At 33.0% G+C, this 19486-nt stretch overlaps 1 protein-coding gene across 1 annotated transcript in view; it reads right to left on the bottom strand.

Moving 5' to 3' along the window:
- The window catches only part of TTC6 (tetratricopeptide repeat domain 6), a 334483-nt gene that overhangs the window by 150277 nt on the left and 164720 nt on the right, over positions 1-19486 (bottom strand). The window contains exons 16-18 of the mRNA XM_074290707.1: positions 13323-13492; positions 5568-5688; positions 3065-3215 (exon numbers count right to left, since the gene is read on the bottom strand). Coding sequence (XP_074146808.1) covers positions 3065-3215; positions 5568-5688; positions 13323-13492 — 442 coding nt within the window. The remainder of the gene's footprint in view (positions 1-3064; positions 3216-5567; positions 5689-13322; positions 13493-19486) is intronic.

The raw sequence follows: 19486 nt of genomic DNA, 5'->3' as shown, positions 1-19486 counted from the left end.
CATAGCATTTACATTAGTTAGCAAAAACAAATTAACTACTAGTGTTATGCCACAGTCTCCTTGAGTAATGATGGAGAAACTGAGGCAAGATAGAGATTAGAGAGTTTTTAATGTTTTATTTGAAAGAGAGAGATTTACTGGGACCAAATGGATTCATGGTTTGGTCCCAAGGCTGAATGAGACTAACATCTCCAAGAATCCAGAATTTTCAGATACAAATATTCTTTTATATGGTAACAAGACATAATGGGGGAGGCACCTGGGATGGCGATGACTTAATGGAGGGGAGGTACTGGAGATGGAGAGAGGCACCTGATATTCTAATTAATTGGGATGGGGAGAGGCACCAAATATTCTAATGATGTCTAAGATATAAGACCTTTATCCTATCTAACATTCTAATGATTAAGAGAGAAGAGTTATAGGCTGAGGCAGAGTAACTGAGGTAGGACAATTAGGGAAACTAGGTCAGGACATTAAAAAGGGAACTGTGGCACAACACTTAAATTGTTCTACCTCAGTTTCCCTACATTAGTTTCCCTGAATTATAGTATCTCAATTTCCCTGAGTTAGTATGCAACCCCCCCTTTTTTCTTTGTCCATTAGGGCTGTACTAGCTTCTCTAAACATTCCAAAGGACTATTTCAGATTCCTAACTGACATCTTTACTTCTACTTTTTCAGACATTCTGTCATCCTGTTAGCCAGATACTTCCTTACCTCCCAATTAGTAAGAATTTATAATTCTTACCCCCAACCTGTCAGAACTGAATTCATGGTCCATCCTTGAAAATTCCTGCTCTTTGCCTTCTGCCTTTGTTGTTTCTCTTTTCACTAGAGTTCTATTTTTAAAATCTTGGAGTCTCATATTCACTGCTCAGATGAGAGTCTGATCCAGGAAATCAATTAAGCTCTCCAATAAATAAAATATTAAAAACTCTCTAATCTCTATATTGCCTCAATTTCTCTGGTATTACACTAGAAATTCAGCATAAAGTTGCTCCCTATTCAGGGGATCTTCATAAATACCTTATAAAGGGGAAAAAAAGATTTTCAGAAACCAAGTTACTCCTTCTCCCTGAGCAATGCTCTAAACTTAAAATTTCCTTTCAATATATTTGTGAGTGAATGGGGAAAACGTGTGTACAAACTATTTACATAATACTAACTTAGTAAATTTCCATTTCTGCAATGTGACAATATAGGAGAGAGATCTGGCAGATGAATTGAGAAAAAAAGGAAAGAGTCTCTATATTCTATTTAGAACAGCTTTCTTTATGGCGAAAAAGAACTGGAAATTACAGGAATATCTGTCAATTAGCAAATGACTGAACAATTGTGGTATATGATTGTACTAGAATACTATGGTGATGTAATTGTGTCCCCTTTAATCCCTGGGGGAAGGGTGGGAGAGGAACCTTTGGGAGAAGGATGATTCAGGTTCTCAAACTCTCCAGACTTGTGGGAAGGGCCACATCCACTCATGAGGGTAAAATGATAAGTAATTCATTCAATTGGAAATCTCCACCAAACTGCTCCCCAGCTCTAGATCAGGACAAACCAAATAAAACCGAAGTCCTGTTAATCCACTTTTGCTAATTCCTAACAGGAATTTGCCTGCTAAGAAAGTTATTTTCTTAGCGTAAAGAAACAAATCTGTGCCTGTATTCATTGACGTTTTAAAATTCTTTCACAAAGCCTTCCATGGGCCAAGGGGGATCCCATTGCTGTTAGGGGATCTCTCTCAACCCTCAATTCTCATACCTCAATAATGGGGCTATAAGAAATGATGAGCAGATTGATTTTAGAAAAACATGGGTTTGAATTAAATAATAAAGAGCAAAATAAGTAGAACCAAGAGAATGATATATACAGTAACAGCAATATTGTTTTAATGAGTGACTAAGTCATTTTGACTATTAGAAATACCCAAATTAGCTATAAAAGAACTATGAAGAAAGAAGTTATTTACATCCACAGAAAGAACTGATAAAAGAAGTATCTACAGAATGATTTTACACATATATACATATTTGTGTTTAATGGTGAGGGAAGAGGGAGATTAGGAAAAAATACATGATAACTATCATATATTTAAATAAGTTGTACATACTAGATTTGCAGTTTTTGCAGTTTGATGTTCAATCATATTTTTTTATTTTACTATATTATAGAAATGCTTGTTTTCTTTGCTAAATTAAAAATGAAAACCAAAAATTTAAAAAATCTGACTCATTAATTGATGTCAACTGATATAATCCTAGTGGAGCAGTCACACTTATGAGCTAAAGTACTACAAAACTATCTCCCCAAACCCTCAGTTATTCCTAGAAGTAGCCAGCTGTTTGGGGGTGTTTTTTTTTCCAGTAGAAAAATGGAGAATGATTCAGGTGTGAATGGATAAAGCATTGGCAATACCTCCCCTATATTCTACTCATACTATCCATCATAGTAGCAACATCTTACCTTTCTATCCTTATTATTTATTATTCCCTCTCATATACACTATAGTTTAGCCAAACTGGACTGCTCTATAGTCCCTTAACACTCCCTGTAATCTTTTACAAAGGTATGGGCCTTTCCTTATGCTGTTTTCTCTTCATGAACTTGTGAGAGAGACCAAGGAGAAATTATCTGATTGCTAGGAAAGCCTAGAGAAAACAATGTCACATTAGACAAAGAAGATAGTATTAAGAAGGAATAGTTAGTAATGTCATGTGTTATAGAAAGAGCTAGAAAGATTAGAAAGAGAAAAAAGTCACTGGATTTAGCAATAAAATCACAGATGACATGGGAAAGAATAATCAGTCAGTGGAGTAAGAAGTAACATTTCAAAAAGGTGAGATTTGAGGAGCAAGTGATTTAGGAAGAGATTAAGATATAACTGCATAAAGAGAAATTATAGTCTAAAAAGTTTTTAACATTTGTAATGATTAGTTAAAGGGAATGTGATCAATATATGATGTTTTTTTTTAATAATATCAGGGGGGAAAGTTTGATATATTAAAAATAAATTCATAGTGGTTCAACAAAATTTTAACTGTTTTAAGTACCAAAACTAATACCTTATGATAAGTTTCTGCCCGACAAAGATAGCTTTGAATACACAAAGGATCAACTTGAATAGCCTCTGTAAACTTCTGAATCGCTTCAAAGTACTTGTCCATATGCAACAGGTATATGATGCCAATATTTATATAAGCAAAAATTATGCTTCTAAAAAAAAAGGAATACAAAAATTTATCAATTTGGTTATTAATGGTATCTGTTATACCAACTTGTCTACATAATCCTATATGCAATCAATTTTTTTTCATATTTAATAACAAAATATTGTTTTAAATGTTTTAAAGTTTTGAAAAGTACATTAACATGACAAAATTCTATTTCAGGCAAAGGAATGAAAGAGTCATTTCTTATATCACTAAGACTCTATTCTAATAATTGCTTTCTTAATGTGAAGGTTAAGAAACAGTCACAAGATCAGTTCATGTACTCTAGAAGGAGCTCAAAATCCTCCCTCCCTTAATTATTGTCCTATGAGAAAACCAACGGGAAATCAGAAACAGAAAAAACAATTAATGTGTCAAGGTTTCTACATAAAGGAAAAATTTAGGACCATAAAAGATATAGGGAAAATTATAAAATGTGAAATAGATCATTTTGATTATATAAAAATAAAAAGATACACACAAACAAAACCAATGCAACTAAAATAAAGAAAACAGAAAAGTGGGAGGAAATTTTTGCAACAAATATTCCTGATAATGGTGTCTCATTTTTCAAATATATATGTATATAGATATAGATAGATAGAGTGAATTAATGATGAAGCATACTATCCAGAGAACGAACTGATATTGTTTGAATACAGACTAAATCATGCTATTTCTTTTTATAATTTTTTTTCCCCCCTGAGGCTGGGGTTAAGTGACTTGCCCAGGGTCACACAGCTAGGAAGTGTTAAGTGTCTGAGACCAGATTTGAACTCGGGTCCTCCTGAATTTAAAGCTAGTGCTCTATCCACTTCGCCACCTAGCTGTCCCCAATCATGCTATTTCTTACTTTCTTTTTTTTTTTATTTGAGTCTTGTACAAAATGACTAATATGGAAATGTTTTGTATAATTGCATATTTTTTTTAATTGTCTGAGTGAGGGAGAGAAAAAAGGAGGAATAGAATTTTGAACTAAAAATTTTAAATTAAAATATTTAAAAATTGGTGGTGGAGGAGGAGGAAAGAAATGTATCAAAATAGTGACAAAGAATTGGGGGTATTCTAAATTCTCACAGTCAGCTCTGGACTTTTGCTGTTATTGATTCCCAATCAGTCTTATTATTAGGAAATCTTTGCTTCTGTAGAGATATCTTATTCCTACAATGAACTTCCAAAGCTTTCTTGGAAATCAATATGTATTTTCTTTTAACTGTAACTAATAGTAAATTAAGTACCATATAAAATAGTAAAAATTAAATACCATATAAGAACATGGATATATAACATACACTAAGAGTTAAAAAAAAAAAAAGACTGCTTCAATTATTATCCATCACTACTCAATTTAGTCTTGCTATGCAAACATAATGTCTTTCCTTTCATATGGCAATAGAAGAACTTATGGGATTGGAGACTGTGCATTAAAAATAACTTTTAAAATAGACTTTAACTTGCTTTTTCACTCTTATCAATATGAGTTATTACTTTCATTTCAGGCTCAAGATTTCAGGTATTACATATTACCTAGTTCAAAATTTGTATTTTAAAAATAAAGGAACTCTTTAGCTCTGTTAATAAAAACTCTAGAATCCCAAAATTATTATTGTAGCTTTTTTTTCTTTTGTCCTCTATAGAATCACTCTTAACAAAAATTGTGATGACACTTGACAATGAACCATGAAATTCTACTCATCAGAATTAACATTTATCTTAATTATCCTTCACAATCACTCTTCTGATACCATTACTAATAGCACAAGCATATTCTACAATCCTTCTTTCTAATGAATATTTTATAAGAATTGAAATTATTTATTTTACTAAATTAGGCATTTCTGCAATCTGATTCCCTATTTCATTTTAACTCAACTTTATAACTTCTAATCCCTTAATTTTTATAGAGACTTCCTCCTCCTCTTTCCCCCATTTTCTTTTCTGAATCTTTTTTTCACTGTAACAGAAGAGATACTTTAAAACACAATGACAAAGTAGTTTCTTCACATAATTCAAACTATTGGGGTTCATCCAAACTAGTATTTTTTTCTTTGACACTAACACCAAGGGGTATTTTGTGATAAGACATGGTAATTATTTTTAACTGTAGTCAAACTCAAAAAGATTATAACCTGAAAATCTTTCTTAATAGCATTTACAACCAATGCAACCTTCAAAATATATTAAATTTAAAATGTGAACATTAAGGATATCTTATTTTTACAGACATTACCACAATCTAGTAATTTTATAACTGCCTCTTTTCTTTTCCTAGTGTTTAATTATCTTTGATAAATATAAAACAAAACAGTCATATTTATTCCATTTTCACTTAATTTTACAAAAAAGGGGGAAAGACCTGTCTAGATCAAGTACACTTTCAAAATCAGCAACTGCCAATCCCCACCGACTCATTTCTGCATATAAGATGCCACGATGTAGAAAAGCAGGAAGATTGTCAACAGTATCATTGATGAGTACTGAAAAAGAAAAACATGTATTTTGCTTATTTAAATTCTAAGTAATCGGGTCAGCCAGATGGTGCAGTTACTATAGAGTCCTGAAGTCAGAAGGGCCTGAGTTCATTAGTATTAGCTATGACATCTTGGGCAAATCACTCTATTGCCTCTCAAAAAAAAAAAAAATTCTAAATAATCGAATATGAATGACATTTTGCTTTAAGCATTTTTATAATATTTTAATGCATCCCAATTTATAATATCCAAAATAACTTTTTTTTATTATTATTATACCTTTTTTTTTTTTTTTTACAAGATATATGCAGGGGTAATTTTATAGCACTGAAAATTGTCAAGCCTTTTGTTCCAATTTTTCCCCTCCTTCCCTCTATTCTCCTCCCCCAGATGGCAGGTTGACCAATACATGCAATATATGTACACATGTCCAAACAGTTATTTTCCTGTACAAAAAGAATTGGCTTTTGAAATAGTGTACCACTAGCCTGTGAAGGAAATCAAAAATGCAGGCAGACAAAAATAGGGGTATTGGGAATTCTATGTAATAGTTCATAGTCATCTCCCAGAGTTCTTTCGCTGGGTGTAACTGGTTCAGTTCATTACTGCTCTATTGGAACTGATTTGGTTCATCTCATTGTTGAAGATGGCCAAGTCCATAAGAATTGATCATCATATAATATTGTTATTGAAGTATATAATGATCTCCTGGTCCTGCTTATTTCACTCAGCATCAGTTTATGTAAGTCTCTCCAGGCCTTTCTGAAATCATCCTGCTGGTCATTTCTTACAGAACAATAATATTCCATAACATTCATATACCACAATTTATTCAGTTATTCTCCAATTGATGGGCATCCACTCAGTTTCCAGTTTCTAGCCACTACAAAAAGGGCTGCCACAAACATTTTGGCACATACAGGTCCCTTTCCCTTCTTTAGTATTTCTTTGGGATATAAGCCCAGTAGTAATACTGCTGGATCAAAGGGTATGCACAGTTTGATAACTTTTTGAGTATAGTTCCAAATCATTCCCCAGAATGACTGGATGTATTCACAATTCCACCATCAATGTATCAGTGTCCCAGTTTTCCCACATCCCCTCCAACATTCTGCATTATCTTTCCCTGTCATTCTAGCCAATCTGACAAATGTGTAGTGGTATCTCAGAGTTGTCTTAATTTGCATTTCTCTAATTAATAGTGACTTGGAGCATCTTTTCATATGACTAGAAATAGTTTCAATTTCTTCATCTGAGAATTGTCTGTTCATATCCTCTGACCATCTATCAATTGGAGAATGGCTTGATTTCTTATAGAGTCAATTCTCTATATATTATCCAAAATAACTTTAAAGAATATGTTTTTTAGCAAGAAAGAAAATAAAGATAACTGTGGTGCCACAGTTCCCTTTTAATGTCCTGATCCAGTTTCCCTAACTGTTCTAACTCAGTTACTCTGCCTCAGGCTACTACCCTACCCTCTTATTCATTAGAATGTTTGATAGGATAAAGGTCTTATATCTTAGACATCATTAGAATATCAGGAGCCTTGCCCCATCTCCAGTACCTCCCTTCATTATGTCATCCCCATCCCAAGTGCTTCTCCCATTATGTCATCTCTCCTGTTACCCTATAAAAGAATCTTTGTATCTGACATTCGTGGCTGGATTCATTTGGTCCCAGAAAGTCTCTCCCTTTTAAGTAAAATATTATAACTCTCTAATCTCTATCTTGCCTCTGCCAATTACAATAACAATTAGAAATAGTGAGAAAGATCTGAGCTTATGATTTCACAATTATAAGGAATTTCCCAGCATTGAAATACCTTCTACTGATGCAAATCAGCAACAGTGCTAGCATATTTATTTCAATTGACTTGCAGTGGTTGATCCTTGACACTTGACTGCTTGTTTCTAGATGATTTGTAACATTTTTTCTTTAATGGGGATTTCAGGATTTTAGCTAGTACATTCCTAGGTCTCTTCCTTTTGCTTCTCTTTTTAGGAAATAATTTGTGGATTCTTTCCTTACTTTGCCCTCTGATTCTAACAAATCTGAATGAGATGAGGTTAGAAATCGAGTAAGTAGTTTGAGTAGGCCTGAAGGTCTTTGAGCATTGATTCAAAGGCATACTTAAGTGCCCTTCCTGCTATACTCCCATAACATCATTTTCTCCCTATTTTGATCAAATATGAACAATTATGTACTTATTGGTCAAATTCAATTTCTTGGGTAGTTCCTGTGTTTAGAATCTAAAACCCTCAGCCAATGAGGATGATGGTCCGTCAATTATGGGAGGGGTATTTGCATCCTAAAAAGATGCCTCCTCCTTTCGATTGCTTGCTCCACAGGAGGGATGCTCTCCAAGCTTTTTATTAAATGATGACCCTCCTGAGCCACACAGATCTGAGCAGTTTTCATTTGTTATTTGTTGACATATAATGTTCAGGCATAAAAAATATTTTCATGAAATCTAATAAACACAAAGACTATATTTTCAATGGAAAGAACAACTAGCACAAGTCAATTGAAATGAATGCTGCAAAACTACAAAAAAACAAAAACAAAAACAAAAAAACAGCTTGATCAGAAAGATATAGATAATTCCCTCCATTCCTTTGCAAAAAAGGGGGTATCCAGAAGTGAGAAGCATTGCATATAATTATCAGATTTTTTCAAGGTATAAGTTTTGCTAATTTTCTGTTACTTTTTTCTTAAGGGTTTTTTTCTTTTTGGTTATAAAGTATGTCTCTCTAAAGAGACCATGGGGTCAAATACACAGAGAAATTTAGAAAATATAAAATCACAAGATATCAGTAAAAATCTATTTAAAAAATATATATATGGGGGCAGCTTGGTGGCACAGTGAACAGGAGTACCTGAGTTCAAATCTGGCCTCAGACACTTAACACCTCCTAGCTGTGTGACCCTGGGCAAATCACTTAACCCCAATTACCTCAGCAGCAAAAATTAAAAAAAATAAAAAAAACAAACTCTGAATGATATAATGCAGAAAATGATACAAAACAATCCAGAATTCTGAAACAGAAACAATAAAGCACTGACTGAGAGAAGCCACAAATCACCATTATAATTATCAAGGAAATATTAAATAATAAAATAAAATTTCCCTTGTTAATAGATTGCTTTTAAAAACAAGTGGGATCAATATTGAAAAAATTATCTGTGTACATGTTTTGAAAATAAAAAGCTTTTTAAAAAAATACAAATAAGTGAGAAAGCTTGTTCTATAGATTAAAAGAAAGTATATGAGGAGCATCAAATGACTAAAAGAGTCCAAGAGTTAAAAAAAATAAGGGAAGCAGAAAGAATTAAGAGAATTCGAAGTGCATAGAATACTTGAAATCATATTCTATGAAGCAAATTTCCCTCCTGAATTCCTCTCTCCTGAAGTGAATCCATATCTTTTGGGGGAAGTAGTAAAGGAGTGGCAAGTTTCACAAAATGGACAAAGAAATTCTACTTCTACTAAATCCACATACAAACCATAAAGGGACATTAATTCCTTTAACTTTTCAACATAATGGGATAATACAAAAATACAAAGGATAGGATAGTAGTAATGGAAAGGAAGAACTAGGGTCTATGATCTAGGAAGAATAAGATGGTAACTCAAGAAGTATAAAGGAAAAGGAGACACAAAAAAAACATTCTTATAGGAGAGGAGGTATATATCTACATTATGAGATAGCAACATTATATAATGGGTTTTATAGGAGAAAAGTAAAAGATTTTTGAATATTAGGAGATCACTTTTATTGTAGCTCTATAAACAATATATCATTTTAGAAAAGAGGAGGTATGAATTCCTAAGGACTTCCAGCACTTATCTTGACAAAGGGACATAGAACAAGAGAGAATAGCATGGCCTTAGGAATAGATATTAACATAGTCAAAGAAGATGATAGGAACAGACTTCACAACATGAGACATAGATTGCCTCATTAATACAACATAATTTATGCTTGAAGCAAACAGAAGACAATGAACCAAATAAAGTTATTTAGTATATACATGAAATGGCATAACATCCCAATTAACAAAGGAAAATTTAAGTGAATTGCAAAAAAGACATAGATAATAATGTAATAATTTTTAGAAATATGTTCTGAATGGGAACTTTAAAGAATATGTATATGTGTGTGTGTATATTTTAGAAGTGTGTGCGTGGGGGATGGACTTCCAAATGGAAACAAATTTTGAAAAAGGAGAAATGCTAAATATATAATTTACAAATGTTAACTTAACAAAAATAATTACCACAAATGCAAGCAAAATATATAGATCTAAATGGAGACATACTGGCATCTTGAATAATGTATATGGAAAAATATAACTATGAAAGAGAATGAGAAAACCAAAATTTCTGTGATACAGAATAATTCTTAAGAGAAAAAAACATGTCTCTAAAGTCAGATAAAAATAGGAAAAATGATGATTACTTAATAATATAAAAGGTCAAAAAATCAGAAAATCAATAAACTCAAAATAAGTATAAAAAAAGAATTAGAGAACTGAATATGACAATAAGCAAAAGACTAAATTAATAAAGAAAACAAAACCCTCCAAAATTGGTTCTTTAAACTAGTAAAATAAAATTGACATTTAGCTCACATGATCAAAATACAGAGAAGAAAATAAACTTACTCAAATAAGAAATGAACAGAGCAAAAATTACAATAGTAATGTAATAACAACAAAAGAATTATTGCTACACAACAATATGACAAAAAGCCCTAGCTCAGCCTTGGAAAAAATTGTGACTGCTTGTTAGGTACATGGTGACTAGAGCACACATACTGGGGACTGTGTTCAGACTCCAGCAGTGCCAAAGTTTGTATTCTTTCTGGACTTATCAAGGGATGAGGATGGATGGGACAAAAACAGTGCCTGTGGCAGTGTATAGGCCTCAAGAGATAGGATTATTGTACGTAAGCTCTACATAGACAAATCAGCAAACATCTTTTAAGGAAACAGCCAATACTCTCAAGAAGGTCACAAAGGAGAGATACAAACAACCAACTACACACAGAAGGCATTAGTAGGTTCTGGCAAAGTGGGCAACCCAAGTGGCACAGGAATGGATTGTGGGGTATGTTCCAGTAGTAGCTCACAGAAGAAAATATTTCAGCATAGCTCTCAGTGGCAGAAAAGTGGGCAGCATAAAAAGTCCACTACAGTAAAATAAGGAATGTACACTTTCCAAATCTTGAAGTGCTATATAAATCTGATTATTAGTGGTGTTGTTATTCCGAAGACTTAGCAACCACTTTGGTTGAATTCTTCCTCATTTGTGAAATGAGCTTTATATGTTATATTTATTTATCCTTGGGCATCTCTTGATTAGATTTATGCTATCACAAGAATTGTCTCACCTTTCTATCCCCAGACCAAGCATAGTAACTTGTACATGGTAAATACTTAATAAGGCAACTAGATAGCATAGTGAATTGAATACTCTGTCTGGAATCAGAAAATCCTGAGTTCAAATCTGGCCTCAGACACTTACTAACAGGTTACTTACTCCTGTTTGCCCCAGTTTACTCATCTATGAAGTTAGAGAAGAAAATGGCAAACTATTCCAGTACCTTTGCCAAGAAAACCCTAAATAGAGTCACAAAGAGTCAGATGCTACTGGAAAATGACTAAACATAAACATAATAGGTGCTTAAAGTTACTTAAGACAAAAATAAAAATCTTTAAAACTACACTAAAATTTGAAAAATTGTTTTTCAAATAAACTTTTTTTTTTTTTTTTAAGGGAAAAATGTTCTACTTAGAGTCAAAGCCTCTGGATTCAAATTCTAGCTTTGACTTGCTTATTGTGTGACTTACAGCCAGTCCTTTCAACTTCAAGCCTCAATATCCTTATCTGTAAAAAGTGAGGGAGTTAGACTAAGATAATCTTATAAGTATTTTCTAGATCTAAATGCAGTTCTAAAATGATCCTATGGATGAAATCTGAGATCTCCATTAATACTTTCAGAAAGTCCCATGTCACCAGGCTTTAGAACAAGGGTTGCATTGAAGTAAATTTGCATAGCTGTACCAAGTGCCATTAAGGAAGACCCATTTCATAATCATTCTTTGGTTTACATGGAATAGAAGTTATTGTTTTTTAACTTACTAATGTAAATATGTATTTGAATTTAGTCTGGGCAGGGCCATGAAGTATAATCATGATTTGTGCAAGGTAGCTGGCTGTAAAAGCCCTGTTAAATCATTTGCATAATCAACTGCAGATGGTGATGAGTTTTAACTCTAGCTATATACAAATTCCTACCTGCTTGAGTTCTATAAATTGATCATCTTGTTTGGCTCCCAAATGGCCCCTAACAGAAAAAAAGATTCCCTACCCTGATGTAAGGGGATTAGACTTCTGATTGACTGAGCAAATTCATTCAGGACACTATATACCTACATGAGGGAGAATGGAATACATTTTAAGATGGCTAATGGGAGCTTCCAGGACAGATATGTGGGAAACCAGCCCCAACACTTTCCTTGAATTTCAGAGCTTATAATTTTAAAGACTACACAAGAACAGATGAAATTTCATTCAATGTGGCTATTTTCTCTTTGTTTGAACTGAGGTCTTACGTATTCTTATGTATTTTAATATGTATAACTTCCCCAATATTTCTTTGTTTGTTGTTTAAATTATTACTTTGATAAAGATTGTAGAGGGCCAGAACTCTGGAAAAGTATACTTGAAACAAGGATACTTTACAAGAGGGTGTTAATTCAGTGTGATGTTATGGTTCTCTTGTTTACACTACTTAGTGTGCTGTAATGATGTAATCATACTGAGGTATTTAAGGGCTAAGAAGACTGGAAATAGAGACATTGCATCTTTGACTATCCTCCTGGTGGTTCTCCTGCCTTCTGCAGTGCTCCACTAAAATTAAGGCTGGTCCCAAGATCCTCCAGAGAGCTAGCCCGAACCTTACAATGAGATGGTTCTCCCTCTCCATCATTAGTATGTGGTAGAAGGGAACTAAGCTGCTCTTTGAGAGTGATTATGAAAAGTGATATTGATCCTAACCTAAAATATTATACCCCTAAACTCTAATATTTGAAGTGTGTAGGATAGATCATTTTAGCCTAATATCTCTCTCTGAGCCAGGCTCACTTACCTTCAGGTAGAAGCAAGGGCTTATCCACAAGAATCCTCTTTCTTCCAATAAAAGTAGAAATCACAAACCCCCTTGAAAGTGGTGGACTAGATCCCAAATTAAATAAAACATTTCTGATACACTTGAGCCAAGCTCTCTTTATTGTTTGTTGTAGTTGCTGTAGATAGCAACTGCAAATTATAGCTGTGCAATACAAAAAATTATTTTGTGAATAACCATCTAACTGATTTAGTTAAGATAGAAAATTGCAAAATAATTCACAAAAACCACAATAAAACCACATAGCTTAAAGTTTGTGCCTTAAACTTTTAGAACAACAGCAATTTTTTTTAAATGGAATTATCCTGCAATGGAATCATCTGGACCAGTTTAAGTTAGTGTCTCCCTAAATGAAAATAGTGAAACAACAAGAAGAAAAATGTATTCTATTTTTCTCAGATATGTTTCATATTTACTATGCAAATAAAAGTGATGAAATAGTACCTGACACGCTGAAATCCTGAAGAGATCGATTTTGGTTACTCTTTCTCAATAGGCAGGCTCTACAATAGAATGCTAACCAATTATTAGGATCTAAATGAATTGCAGCCGAAAGATCTTCAGTTGCTTCTCTATAGTGGCCTTTTTTAAAAAAAGCTCTGCCACGAAATGTCCTAGAGTTGTGAAATAAAAGTTATATTTTAATAAACACATGTATTTATAACATAAGCTCCTTTTCACAATATTATGATTACTTTTGTATGTAGAATTTTGTTGTTGTTCCTGAATTTTTCTCATGACTTTTAAAAAATTTTAATATCTTTTGTTTTCACATTGCAATTATTTCTGGTTTTACTATTCCCCAAACTCATCCTCCCAGCCATAAAACCAGTTAAGCAAAACCAAAAACAGTGATTATTTGTGATTAGGTAAACAATATTCTGCACTGATAATCCACACTGCTCACTTTTTCCTATACAAAGACAGACACATATACACATCTGTCTCTATTTATGAAGGGGGGTGGGGAATGGAGGATTGAAATGGAAGGGTAAAAGGAAGGTCTTTTCCTAGAATATAAATGCATATATATATATATATATATATATATATATACATATATATATATATATATATATATATATATATATATATTTACATTTTGTATGTATATGTGTATATGCACATTTAAGAGAGTTCAATAGGAGAGTTCAAAAGAAATTTGATATTCAAAAGAAAAAAATCTAAATAATGTTCCAAATCATAACATATATGTGTTAGGTATAACATACATGTATATGTGCATTTATCTATGTTATATAGTAATAATGTGATATAGGAGCCACCTGCCAGTGGCTGCTGGAGGTCTAACTCAGACCTGTGGAATGGATCTCTTCCATGTGAGAGGATGATGATATAAGGAGACTGAGAGGCAGTTGCATTCTCTGACCTCTCTCCTCTTCCCTCTTGCCTCCAATTTATTTCATTCCCAATCCACAAGGAACAGCTGCACTAGTAAAGGCTGCTTTGCAACTCCTTCAAGTGTTATGATTCACAGCTGTGGAGGCTCTTAGAGAATTGACCTGCTCCTTCACCTAGGCATGGTCCTTAAAAATTCCTTGTTTTTTGTTTTATGGAAACATTTATTTTTTCCCCACAGCATGGTCAGTAAGTTTATGCATTAGCTGTTATCTAAGTTCACATGCTAAGGTATCTGAGTCCACATGCTAGGGAGTGCAAACAGCACTACAGAAGGTGTTGAAACTTGTGAGAAATCATGGAGGCAAACTTTCAAATGGAGAAGAGGACTATAGTCAGAACAAGCATTTTTCATAAGTCTCTTATCAGTTTCCTGGCTTGGCCCTTTGATGTGTTGGCCTATTTAATTACCCTGACTAAAAAAGTCTTACTGGATCTCTTCTTCCTTTCCTTCTACGTGGGCTACTGAAGGAACTCTGGGAGGATCCTACTTACGAACAGCTCTCGAGTGCTGCTGCTTCTTTCTTTCTTGTGTTTCTTATGTCCCGTGTTTGGGCACTATAATGTAGTGTGCTTTCTAGAGCCCCCAAATTGGGATGCCAAAATATACTGTCTGGACTAGCTCTCTGGAGGATCTCAGGACCAGCCTTGATCTTAGTGAAGGAGTGAAGGAGGCAGGAGACTCACTAAGATGGTCAAAAATAGAGTGTCTTTATTTTAAGTCTTCTCAGCCCTTAAATTATTACATCATTACAGCACACTAAGCATGTGCCAACTAGAGAACCATTATATCATCACATCACACTGAGCAACTGCTAACTATGATAGCATTACTACACCACAACACACTGTGCAAGTATAAGCACCCTGCTATTGATATGTAAATGCATCTCTTTACTGTAAGTATCCCTTGCTTCAAGTAGAACACAGGTGGTCATGTCTACCTTGACTTCTCAAAAAGCACAGTGAAAACACCAAAGGGAGGTAGGGGGAGTCAAACAGACATTGTCAGAAGGTTTTCTCTAAGCTGAAGGGTCTTGTACCTTATCCAGAGTTCCCCACTGTCTGCAGCCCTCTACAGATTAATAGCTAGATCAATAGATCTGTTGCTCTATAAATCAATATAAGTTTTCTGAGATTACTTTCCCCAATCTATACTCATACTACTGGAATTGGATCTCCAGAGGGCTGCTGCTACTTTAGCTTCTAAAGATAACCTCAAAGTTAAATCTTTATATTCTTGCTCCTGAATCCCTGCCAGTGTGCTTCCCAATAATCATTAACCATTCTCTTTGAGAATTTAACTAAAATGGCATAGTAAGAATAAGATAAGGAATAGATTTGTGATTTCATTGGTAAAACTCCCTCTACCAATTCAGGCTGGTCTCTGAAATCTCTAATCTTAAAGAGATGCCAAGAGTAATGGTGTCATACTCAATTAGAAAATGATCCTTATGGGTCACATATTAATTTAATATAAAACCACAGATTAATATTATTTATTCTAATCAGTCAATAAATATTGATTAAGCACTTTTTATAGGTCAGGCACTGTGCCTAAGTTATGGGGATTAAAAAAAAAAAGAGTCAAAAGACTCTTGCTCTTCAAGAGCTCACAATTTAAAGGGGAAAACAAAAAACCAAACACATATGTATAGACAAGCTGTTTACAGGATAAGTAGGAAGTAAATAAGAGGGAATGGCATTAGAATTAATAAGCATAAAAGGAAATATTGAATTTTTGTAAATTATCGTAAAATGTTCTTGTAAAATATTGAATTTTAATTAAAATTCAAAGGAAGCTATTAAACTAGTAGATAGAGAAGAGGACAAAAAGCATTTCAGAAATGGGAGACAACTGGAGAAAATACTAGAACCAAAAAAATGGAATGTTTTGTTTGGTCAGTGACAAATTAACATTCTTTATATTGTATGGTATTTTTATTTCTTTAGTTAAACACTTTTAAAATCTACATTAAGGACCTAGAGTACTGAAAGCTTAAATGAGTTGTCTAGGTTAAGACAGCCAATATGTTTCAGAGGTGAAATGTGAATCCAGGTTTTCATGAATTTGAAGCTAGCTCTGTCTCTGCTATATCATGCTGGTACAAAATATTTGCTCCAAAATCCTGGGATATATCCTCCCCAAATGCAGCATAGGAAAAGTGGAATCAAACTTAAAAGTACAATGTAATGAGGTACATATGTAGGTAACATTGTGGCAAAGGGATAATTCACTGTGCTTAGTACTAGAACTTCCTTCTTTTATAATCATTCTACCCTCTTCTGAATGAACCACTCAGTGGTGCTCTTTTAAATAGCTTCTTCCTCCTTTGGGCAATCATCTATTTATATCTCCTTGTTAATGACTAGATACACTGTTGATGACTGGATGTAGTGTCTTCAATGTCATGATCAGTGGCAATGGAGGAGTGTAACCCTCTCAAATTCACTCTTCCCTTCTTCCATTCCTTTCTTGTATTTCCTTCTCCATTGCTACCCTCTGGTATAGGCAAAAGAATCTGCTTTCACAATTTAAGAAATGAGCTCAACTCCCTAAGTGATGTACTATTTTTATATATAGGTTCAGGGATATGTCTGATTTTATTAAGACAACCAAATGTTATTTAATTATAGTCTCAACTTTTGCTGGGTTTTTTTTGCTTTCAGATATAGCCAACTCCTCAGGACCCTATTTGGGATTTAGATACTGGAATGGTTTGTCATTTCTTTCTCCACGTCATTTTATAGATGAGGAAATTGATGTACATAGAGGGAAGTGATTTGCCCCAGGTTAAATAGCTAGTGTATAAGGCCAGATTTGAATTAAGGACAATGAATCTTCCTATCGACAGGCCTAACACTTTATCCACTGTCCCACTTGACATCCTATAGTGTAATCTATCTATCCTCAAATGTCCATAGCCCTATAATCCTCTAGACTAATTAAATGCTTATTTATAAATTATAAAGTTGTGGGGAAATTTTTTTTAAAAAATGTACTACTTTGTAATTAGAATTCTCATTGGATAAAAGAATCAGGGCATAAAGAAATTATATTTATGTGTTAAAATCTAATTATGCCAATTGATCCATTCATTTACTCCGTGATGACATCTTTTGAGCTGTTTGGATCTTTTGTGCTTACATGAATTAATATGAGGAGTAGAACTAATGCCTGACCTTAAAATATATATGAAACTGAATATTCTGTTATTTGCTTTATATATTTTTCACTATGTACAGGTTTTTTAAAAAATATTTCAGATTTATTATAGTGTTTTCAACAGTACTCTGCTTGTCTATGTCCTTTTCTAAATTTCTTTCTGCTCTCATACATATTTTCATGATTCATTAGTGCCTTTTTCTTCTTTTCTCCATCTTTTTAAAGTATCACTAATACCATCATTACCTCTGACTTTATCCTTCAAAAAGAAAAAGAAAAAAATCCTTTTCACAAATAAGGATAATCATGTGAAATAAATTGAAAGAGAAATCAACTATATCTGAAAATGAATCTCATTATGCACATCTAGACTATAATAAAATTAAGGAAGCATCATTCACTATCAATCTTCTGGAATCATAATTGGTCATTATGTGGGTCATAATTCTTAAGCCATTTAAAGTTTTTTTTCTTTACATTGTAAGTTATAGAAATTGTTTTACTGTGTATGTTTACTTTACCTTGTATCCATTCATGCAAATCTTTTCATGTTTTTCTGTACTTATCACTTTCAATATTTCTTATAGAACAAACTTATTTTATTACCTTTATATACCATAACTTGTTCAGTCATTACTCAGTGAATGAATGTCTAATTTGTTTTCAGTTCTTTGACATAACAAAAAGTCCTGCTATAAATGTCTTTATAAATATGCTTTTTTCTCCTCTTTCTCTAATAATCTTGGGAGAAAGCCTAGTAGAAGCATTGCTGAGTCAAAAGATATGAACAGTTTATTTACTTTTTGAATGTAGTTCCAAATTATTGTCCTAACTGGTTGGACAAATTTCCAGGACTACCAACAGTATATTAGTATGCTAATCCTCTGACAGCTCCTCCAACAATTTGCATTTTTCTTTTTTAGTATCTTTGCCAGTCTCATAGATATAAGAAAGTACTTTTAATTTAGTTTAGTGTGAATTATTTTTATTTTTGATATTTAGAATCTGACAAACCTTTCTATCAATTAGCTAGCAGTTTATTTGATTACCTTTTTCAGTTCAGTTTTTTCTGTTATTTTTTGTTCGGTTCCTTACTAGGTGGTAAGTCGGTAATTTTGGTTATATTTTATTTGATTTTTTAAATTGCCAATTTTTTTTTGTTTTATGGGGTATAAGACTTTGTGGCATTTCTATTGTTTAGTTGCTTGCTTAATTGATTTGTGCTCTTTTAGTAATGTATTTAGAGATATTACTTTTCTCTAAGAATTGCTTACACTGCAACAGAAGGCTTTATGTTATCTCATTGCCATTTTTTAAAATGAAATTATTATGTCTATGATTTCTTCTCTGATGCACAATTCTTTAGAATTAAATTGCTTATCTATTTAACTAAGAAATTCATTTTCAATGCTCTCTATTCAAATAATTTTCTATTCTTATTCATTATTCACTAGAGAGCTATCACTTCAAACATTCCTAAAATTCTATTCAGATTTCTAAATTTTTATATATGTGTATATATGTGTATGTATGGACATTCTTTCCAGTTATATTGTTACATATATTATAGTTATATAATTATATACATAACATATATGTAGTTTTATTTTCTTGGCTCTTCCTATGTGATTTTCCATCAGTTCAAATAGATCTTTCCATATTTTTCTGCAATTATCACATGTATTTTTACAGCACAGTAATATTCCTCAATAACCATAAATAATTTCTTTAGCCATTTACCCATCATGGAAATCTGTTTTGACTGATCTCAGAAAAGTTAACTTCAATCCCTTACTTCACAACATACAGGCTCAGCTATGTCTATGTTTTCTTCAATTCTTATTCACTTGATTTTTTTTTACTTTTGTGAAATGCTAAATATATGAATTTCCTTTTTGTCTGATTCTGAGTCCCTGTCTTGGGAATGTTCCCACAGTTCTAAATCTCCTGAACTCTCTCTCTTTATCCTATCTTTGTTATTTCTATCTCAGTCTCTTTTCTGTTTGTCTCTTTGTCTCTCTGT

The sequence above is a fragment of the Sminthopsis crassicaudata genome, chromosome 2, assembly GCF_048593235.1.
Source record: "Sminthopsis crassicaudata isolate SCR6 chromosome 2, ASM4859323v1, whole genome shotgun sequence".
NCBI lineage: Eukaryota > Metazoa > Chordata > Mammalia > Dasyuromorphia > Dasyuridae > Sminthopsis > Sminthopsis crassicaudata.
Note: the sequence above shows the minus strand (reverse complement) of the source record. Positions and strands in the feature narration are given on the sequence as shown.